Consider the following 9,933-nt stretch of genomic DNA (forward strand, 5'->3'; position numbering starts at 1 on the left):
GCTGCATATTCTTTAATCCCTTGTTTAGAACCTCTTGATACTCTCTTCACCGCAACGAATGAATCAATCTCCTTCAAAAAACCTTTATAGACACCACCGAACCCACCCTCACCTAGCTTCTCTTCATCCTTGAAGTTATTTGTAGCTCGAGCCAATTCTTGGTAAGGGAACTTCTTTGGTCCTGTTCCCCTTTCAAATTCATCATCCATGTACTCTTCAAGGACATGACCACCTTCTTCATCTTCTTCGTGCCCACACATAAACTTAATAACAAACCCAACCAAAGCGGCCCCAACAACTATAGCACCACCCCCAACACCCAATCCAACTGCCAGTCCTGTCCTGTTCTTTTTCCGATTCCTACGTGAACCACCATTTGGCGGAGAGGCTGCAGCTGGATCTATTGGATTGGTAGCTGGATTTAGTGGATTGGTAGCGGGATCTATTGGTTTGCTAACATTATCAACAATTTCTAAACTTGAATTAAAATCCCACGAGTAAAGGGTATGTAGGGCAGATGCACTTCCTGTTGAAGCCGAAAAGCCAAAACTAACTCTTTCTGGTAGGTAATCCCTCAAACTAACTATTTGACTAAGGAATTGCCTTTCTACAGAGTTATTTCTATAACCAGTGAAGACGACACTCAGATTATGTGTACTTGAATTATAACTAATCCAAGCTTCAGTTATTCTCCCTCCACTAATATCACACAGCCAAGTAATATTATTTACAGATTGCATAGAGTTGATGTCGATACCTACATGCTCGCCTGGTGGATCAAGACCAATATTTTCGAAGATATCGAACTCCACAGCAACAAAATGATTATCCGTTGTGTTTCGTTCCTGATCATCCCTTGTAAGACCTAGACTTTCACCCTGAGAGAGATTAGGCGGAAGCTTTGATCCTTCTGGCGCAAGAAAGAAAGCCAATCCATCTCCGTATTCAGTTCGACCTTGCGAATCGATGGAAAAAGAGAAATGGGTAGTGAAGTCTGTAAGATTCCCCGAGGCCTCGTCCCAAAGCTGCATCGGTTTGTAATACGTGGCTCGACCGAAACTGAAATGCATATTAGCATTTCTTAGATTTTTGGTGAGCTGAATAGCTCTATCTGCAGGATATGCGTCCTGCTCATATGAAATGCTTTGATTGCCAACAATGAAGCTGGTGAAGTTGAAAGATAATCCACTCGCAGAAGGGATTATTAGTGTGAAGAAAGTTGAGAAAACAAAAGGAAGAAATGGAACAGGAGGCTTTCCCATGAAGGAAGTTGAAATTGTAGTGCTGCAGACAATGTTTGGGGGTTTGGAAAATTGCAGAATTCCTTTCGTTAATAAGGGCGGGTATAAGCGTGGGTGTGACGTTTATTTGCATGAAGGTGTTTGAATTTTTTTTGTTTTTAATTTTTTTTGGGTTTTAAAATATATTAAAATAATAATTTTTTATTTTTAAAAAAATATTTTTAATAAATTAAAATATCTGAAAATAGTAAAATAATTTTAGAACACAAAAATAAATAGTATTATTTATTTCCAACTACAATATTGATTTTTAGGGTTTTTTTGGTGTGGTTGTGGTTGTTTTTCAAAATACTTTTCACTTAAAAATATATTAAAGTAATTTTTTATTTTTTTTAAATTGTTTTTGATATTAGCATATCAAAATAAACTTAAAATATTAAAATTATATTAATTTGAAATTTAAAAAAAATAATTTTTTTTAATAATTTTAAAATATAAAAATAAATAAAGTAAAAAATTGTTCTTTCTGTGGCCTCAAGTGAAAGTCTTTGTCCATTAGCATTAGTTAAGAGTTGTAGGGCTTTCAATATAAAGGCTGCCGTCTGAACAAATCAAGTAACGAAACCTTCTTGACAATTGATTTGTTGTCTCTGCCGCCTCTGCACACTCTGCAGTGTGAACCAAGTCATTAATTAATAATTTCTTTGTTTAATTTGTAAATCAATAAAAAAAAACTATTCAACGTTGAAAAGAAATATTTTTTTTTAAGTGTTTATAATTATATATTTTTACCGTATAGAAAATTAAATAAAAATCATAATGAAAGAATTCTTTCAATAAGCTTTCTAATATAATATTAAAATAAGATATTTGGCACTTTTAATATTATAATTATATTTGTTAAATTAATTTTTTTTGAACTTATTTATTTTAATTTTTATAATTAATTTTAACATTTATGATTATTGGGATAAAATTAAATAAGCAGCTATTCAATTTAATTTAAGATATAATTATTTTTTTAACAGTCATACAATTTTTTTAACGGTCATAATATTTTGTTATAAAGTTTTAAATCTATATGAACTCGTTACTACACAAAGAAAAATATATACAAAATAAACATGTTTTTTTTTCTTACACTTTTAAAAGTGTAAAACGCTTCGTTGTATACTAAATGTGTTGTATTTGTGTGAAATAAATAAACATTTTAAAGATAGTGTTTTCATGCCTCGTAGCTAACTTTATATTTGTTTCCATGCCCTACAGTTTACTAACATTAATAAAATTAAAATTATTAAAAAAAATTAAAAAAAAAAACTAAATAAGAAAGGGGTTTTACTTTACCTCTCTTCATATTACTCTATTCATTTCAATATTATCTTTTTTTTCTCTCTCTAATTTGTGTTTTTTTTTTCAATTTCAATTCTATTCGTCAACATTATATTTATTGGAGATTATGCTTCATAATTTTTTTAATTTATTTTTTATAAAGTTATTCCAGATCCATGATCTGGACCACAAGTTTGACGGGTTAACTCTATTGACTTGACCTTTTTTCTTCTTTTTCTAATTGAATTTTTTTTTGTCAATTTCATCATTTAACATTAGGTTGATTGAGAATTAGATTTTGTGATTTGTTTCGATCTGCTTTCGATGAGATTATCTCCATCTCATGACTCGAGTCACGGGGTTGTCGAGTTAATCCAGGTTTACCTGAGTTGTTTTTTGGTGTTCTTTTTTTAATTGAATTTTTTTTTCCAATTTTATTTTTCAACACTAGGTTGATTGGGAATTGTGCTTCATGACTTGTCTCAATTTTATTTTATTGTGTTATCCTGGTCTCATAACTCGAGTCACGGGTTTAACAGGTTAACTTGAGTTGACTCTAGTTATTTTTTTGGGATCGTTTTTATTGATTTTTTTTCAATTTCATCCTTCAGCATTAGGCTTATTGAAAATTGAGTTTTGTAATTTGTTTTGATTCGCTTTCTATAAGGTTATCATGATCTTATATCTTGGTATTCAAATTGACAGGTTAACTCGGGTTGTCTCAATTTTAATTAAAAAAAATCTTGGTATTCAAATTGACAGGTTAACTCGGGTTGTCTCAATTTTAATTAAAAAAAATCTCATCTTAAATATTTATTTTGAATCAAATTGTCTTTTTACTTATCATCTAGGTTGCCTTTTTAGACCCGCTAAGGTGATTAAATCATATTAAATCAATTTCTACATGCACTTGAAGACACAAAATAACACTGTATAAGTGTAGCAAAAGGTTAGTAAAGTGTTGTCCTGCTCGCTACAAACAGGAAATCAGAAATGATTAATACACAATAGCTAATATCCATGTTAGGAGGAGGTTGCCAGTTCTCTCTAAAACTACTCTGAGGCAATGAAGGAAATGTCATAATATGGGCACATGTACTGCAGCTGCTCAAACCAATTTGTGTAATTTATCAGGCATTCTCCAACGATTACTGTTATCAATTAGCATAACCCAGTTTTTATCCAATAATATTATTGCTTCTTTTAAGGTTTGTTTTCGATTATTCAACATCATCCAAGTTCTTACAGAACAATGATGGGCTGCATTTCATTATGTTACGGATGTTGAGATTTTTGTTTCGAACATGATGGGCTGCATTTCATTATGTTACGGATGTTGAGATTTTTGTTTCGAACTGGTGGTAGAATTCAACAGTATCTAAAGTTCATAATCCACGGCATTCTCACCAAGATAACCTTTCAATCTCCCCTCTATTTCTCCTTCTCGCTTACTTATTATTTCCAAGTTTTTCTATGATACATCCTAAAACGTCGAATCAATGTAGCTCCATTCATATTTTTCTATTATTTTGTCTTTCCTGTTGAAAAATTCATGTTTTAAATCAGGGTTATTTTGATAGCACAAGGTATATTAATCATTATCGATTTGTTCAGGAGTATTTTTATTTATTTAATGTTTTAATGAATAGTAAAATAATCAAAATACCCCCGGAGTTATAAAAAATAAGTGGCCTCGAGTAGGGATATTTAGATATTTTTGTTTTTTCATACACAGCACATTACACATATATCTTTAGATGCAAGACATTGAATTCATTATATTAAGGGGTATTTGGATATTTTCACATGGTGCATTAGTTTAGTCATTACTGATTTGTTATGGGGTATTTTCATCTATTTAATGTTTTAATAAACAGTAAAATAACCAAAATACCACCAGGAGTAAAAATAAGTGGTCTCGGGCAAGGGTATTTAGATATTTTTGTATTTTCATACATACTAAAATTACACATGTACCTTTGGATGCAAGATGTAGAATTCATTGTAGTCATGGGTATTTGGGTATTTTAGCCTCGATTGTTTTTGTTAATTATAAGTTTGGTTGAGGATAGTAATGTAATTTATAATTAAAATAATAATTTTTTATTTAAAAATTTGTTGGTGCTTGTAGAACACGCGCCCACCCGTTGGAGTCACCGCACATTTTGGGCAGCGTATGCGGTGGTTTCTAGTGGTGAAAAATAGGCTTCCATCATCTTAGTTTATTCCTCGTCCTTTTCTCTTTCATTATAGGCAGTACGTGTTCTTCAAATGTGGCTAGTGTATCACCAATGATCCTTTTTTTTCTTTCTTCATTTCTCTATCCTGTCCCGGTAAATATATTATGGTCCTCATTGTTATTGTTATTTCAGATTCAAACCTTTTAGCTTTGATTACTATTTTTAGTCATTTTTTCTTTTGTTGAAGTTTAGTTTATTTTCAATTTAACCCTTGGTGTTTAATTTATATATATAAGGTATTTCGATTCGGTTCTTCTACTTTTAATTTTTATTTTTTTTCCTTTGCCTTTTTGTCAAAGTTATTATGGCTTTCAATTTTATCCCTCAAATCAAGTTCATAGTTTTTATTTTTTCAATAATAATAATAATAATGAAGATAATAATATTATTGATGATAATAGTAATAGCGATGATGATAAAAATAAATGTGATAATAATTATAAAAAATTAATGAAAATAATAATATTATTGATGATGATAACAACAACAACAATTAAAATATTAATGATGATGATGATGATGATAGTAGTGATATAATAATAATAATAATAATAATAATAATAATAATAATAATAATAATAATAATAATAATATGAGAGAGAAGAAGAACAAAATTAGTGATGATAATAAAAATACTAATAATAGTTGTTGGGATGGTAGTGATAATGACAATGGTAATAACAATAATAATAATTGTGGTAGTAATGGTTGTTAAAATAATGATAATATTAATATGAATGCTTTTATTATTATGAATAATGATAATATTAGCAATAGTTATGGTGGTGGTGATAACAACAACAACAATAATAATGATGGTATTACGTATTAATAATATTAGTGATATTGATTTTAATCTTTATTAATTTTTTGAATTGATATTTTTTAAAATCCTTTCTAACATGGTCTCGTGAGAAACAAATAGTTCTCCATGTGCATACCAACACATGTATTCCTTCATGAATATTTTTTGTAGATGATGCATCATTACAACATCTGGATCGAAATTTTTTTTATTTTTACACCTCTTGCATGGACATCTAATACCGTCTCCATTAATATTTATGGGGTTAGATATTGCATAATTAATAAAACCTTGAACCCCATTACAATAATCCATCATCCACAATCCTTGAGGTAAATCTCGATACATTCATAAACGATCATCAAACATTTCTATCGAACATATATCAAAAAATAATGACAACATGTATTAATTAATTATGTTAACTAAATAAATTTGTAAAAATATTGGTTTAGCTCAAGAGTATTCAACATATTTTAATACTTCTCTTAATTCATTATCAATTATCTATGTAGATACAAATTTGTACACATTTACAAAAATTACAACTCGACAACAAAAGTGACAAAGTATAAAACGGACTCGTTAAACAAGTCATTATTTATTTCATCACGATACACCTAAGTCAATAACTCGACATAAGTTTCAACAATTTACAAAAAAATATATATCTAAAACAAACCATAACATGTACAAAATCATAAATTCATACAACAAGTTTGTTTAATAAAAAAACAATAAAACAAGTAAACACCCAAACAAAATACATATACTAAAAAAATATGCAATAAAAAAAAATAACATTTTAAAATTGTGTTCATATTAAAAAAAATGATAGATTTGCTTACTGAAGATGGAAAATCTTCAATAAAATTTTAATTAGAACACGAATGTTGTCAAATAGAGTGTTGTTGTGATTGAAAAAGTTGTGGGAGGATGAATTGTGTTGAGATGAGAAGGCGAATGTAGGGGGAGGGGGCTGTTTTGTTGCAGAGAATTTTTTAAGGAAGAAGTAGAAACAGGGGAGGGGGGAAAAGAGGGTCGAGCGTCAGGTCATATATTAAATACTACTGATCGATTTTTTGATGGAATTATTTTGATGGTAACTTCATCGACAATTCTGTTGGTATCAATGCCACGTCACTATATGGTTTGCCTATTTGAATCCTGCTGTAATTCCGTTGATAACAGCGTCTATAAAAACTTGCACGTCATCTTACTCTTTGGTTTTTTTTATTCTTTCTATTCCAAATAGGATTCTCTCGGTATATACCGACGATATATTTTCGTTGGTGTTTACCGATTGAGTTAGCAATGGATAAATTCAGTTGATAAAAATCACCGCATAATATCGACGGATATTTTATTCTTACACTTATATAATCATAATTACATTTGGATTTTTCTAAAGTTTGCCATAATGGGAAAATAACAACAATTGATTATTATAATAAACTATTTTATAAATGAGAACAAATATTTAAAGAACGGTGATAAACATGAGAAAAAATAAAGAAGAAAAAGTTAAAATCCATCCGAATAGCATTTGCTTCGGATAAACATGGAGACTAATAAAGGTATTATAATTAAATACAAACTTTCTTGCTAGATAAATTATAATATTGAACCTGTTAATCTTTAAGAAAATCATAAGACTTGAAGATAATTTATTTCCCAAGAACGAACTTACTAGTACTTTTTTATAAAATTCTATTAAAAAAAGTCGCATATAAAATTCATTCATCATTGAATTTTATATATATATATATATATATATATATATATATATATATATATATATATATATATCGTAAAGAAAAGAGAATATTCTACTTCGATGAACAATTTGAGAAATCAGTCAAATGCAAACCAGAAATGGCAAGAAATAAACTTGTTTTAGAAATCCCAGGAAATGTTTTAGGTCTCTGCCGGTTGATGAATGCACAGATCAATGATTGTGTTGATGATTGACACATGGCCAAGCTCTTGCCCACAAGTAAGCATGGAGGTTTAAATATTAGTTTAATGCCAAATGGTTGGTTAATCCAAGGACCTAATTGGCGATTAAGGAAACATCTTTTATCTCCATTGGACAGCAGAATCTCCTTCACGTGGTCTCTCCCCCGATCACAGGTTTAGGCACAAAGTCCCATATTTAATAATTTTAATTTTAGCGTGTTGGTTTCTGTAAACAATTACCTGATAGTACGAGGCTGCTTTAATAAAGGGTTTCCTGGGCGATAATGTTCTCTTGTTTTCCTTCTGTTATTGGGTGACTTTTTTGAAAAAATTTAGGAATCAAGATTTGAACTGGCTTAGCAGTTCAAGCTTATCTACCCTTTTGTGTTTTCTATTTCATATTATCAATACAAATCATAAAAGCAAAATATAATTTGGTCAGCTCCCATGTCTTATAAAATCTACTATTTAAAACCATCTAGGTGGTGGCCAGTAATAAGAGTTTGGGATCAAGATATTTGCTTTTATGTGGTCTCAGGTTCGAGCCATGTGGTTGCTCATATGATGGCCACTGGAGGCTTACATGGTCGTTAACTTCAGGGCCCGTGGGATTAGTCGAGGTACGCGCAAGCTGGCCCGGACACTCACGTTAAACTAAGAACAAAACTAAAAAAAAAAAATATTCTACTATTTGAAACCTTGTGGGGTAACTCAATTAATCAGGTATTGAGTTTGCTACTCAATAATCATGAGTTTTAGTTATTTCAGGGTCACTGAAAGCTTACATAGTCATTAACTTCAGGGTTTGTGGGATTAATCGAGGTACATATAAGCTGATCCGGAGACTCACGTTAATCTAAAAAAATATCTACTATTTGAACAAAGCTTCTATTTCATTTTTAATTTTCGAGATAAATTAAATTATATTTGTATTCTTGTATCGGACACATCAGAATTATATATTTGTAATCTTTGAATTCATTATCTCATATAAAAAACTATATCTTTCTCTAGCTAAAACTGAGGTAAATTATCCATATTTGAATATGTGATGCTTTTATGGTTTTTTTTTTTTTTTTCAATCATCCTTTGGGATTCCAATAAAAGATGATGACGTGAATAACAAATGCATTGATTATAAGTCAATACTCGAATATTAATACCCATTAAATTTTTGTTTGATTTTATGTTTCATGAATGTTTTTTAAAAAAGTTGATTTTTTTTAAATTAATATTTTCAGATTATTTTGATGTGATGTTATTAAAAATAATTTTTAAAAATAAAAAAAATATTATTTTAATATATTTTTAAATAAAAAATCACTTTAAAAAACAACCACTCTCATATTTTAAATATATAATAACATCAGAACAAGAGAAGTTTATATATTAAACTACCCACTACCAATACCCCTTTGACATAAAGGTATTATAAATTAACAAGAGGGGTTATGAAAAACGTGTACCTAACCTCCCCATGGCCAACATGTCCAGAGAGGGCCCTCTTTAAAAAAAAAATATGTATGCAAAAATGATGGACAATATTCCGATCCGCAAGCCGATATTAGAGTGGGAGAGAAGCTTTACTCATGTGCAAGCAATTTACGGTATTGAAGGATAAACCATTATAAAATATCTGGATAAAGTCACATCAATATATACAAGAGCCTACTTGAACCCTAATTAATAAGCTCAAGGAATAAACCATCTAGTTAGCTTGAATCTAGAAAGTTTATTTTTCTATAATTTCAAGTTGGACTTCTATGTTGTTAATATAATAATTACTGGAAATATAAGGTAGCCCGAACACCCACGGTTATTTAAAAAAAATAAGATTTAAAAATAAAATTTATTTGAGAGTTGATCTGCTAGGTTTTTCAAAAAGAATATTTAATTAGTTTACTCAAAAGAATTTGATACGTGCTTGTCATTATTATGTTTGTTATTTTACTTTAATTAAACTTTCCAATTATCACTAATATTATCCAAAGTTAAATATGTATGTTTTAACGAGAAATATTTTAAGATTTAGTGAAGAACCAGTAATATTCTAGATAAAGATATTATTATTATTATTTTAACAGAGCATATGTTATGAATTTTTTGAGTTGGGTCCATCTGCCTGGATATAACAATAACAGAGTCAAATCAACGAAACTGTTTTTTGCAAGGACTAGTTTACCGATCGGGAGCAAAAACAGGGTCTAAAAATGGGCATGTCCAGTTGTCAACTTGTCATCCTAAAATAAATAAATAAATAAATCGCCGTGTTTTTGTGACAGCACGTGTCGATAACCTATTAGATAGATAGCTCATATCTCTGCTACCATAAACACACCAAGCATTGAATCCGGGA

The 9,933-nt window shown here is 29.7% G+C and overlaps 1 protein-coding gene across 1 annotated transcript in view; it reads right to left on the minus strand.

Moving 5' to 3' along the window:
* LOC127903922 (L-type lectin-domain containing receptor kinase IX.1-like) overlaps positions 1 to 1,277 on the minus strand; it is a 79,767-nt gene extending 78,490 nt beyond the window's left edge. The window contains exon 1 of the mRNA XM_052450070.1: positions 956 to 1,277. Coding sequence (XP_052306030.1) covers positions 956 to 1,262 — 307 coding nt within the window. The 5' untranslated portion in view covers positions 1,263 to 1,277. The remainder of the gene's footprint in view (positions 1 to 955) is intronic.
* Positions 1,278 to 9,933: the final 8,656 nt, after the last annotated feature.

This window comes from Populus trichocarpa, chromosome 1, assembly GCF_000002775.5.
Source record: "Populus trichocarpa isolate Nisqually-1 chromosome 1, P.trichocarpa_v4.1, whole genome shotgun sequence".
Taxonomy (NCBI): Eukaryota; Viridiplantae; Streptophyta; class Magnoliopsida; order Malpighiales; family Salicaceae; genus Populus; species Populus trichocarpa.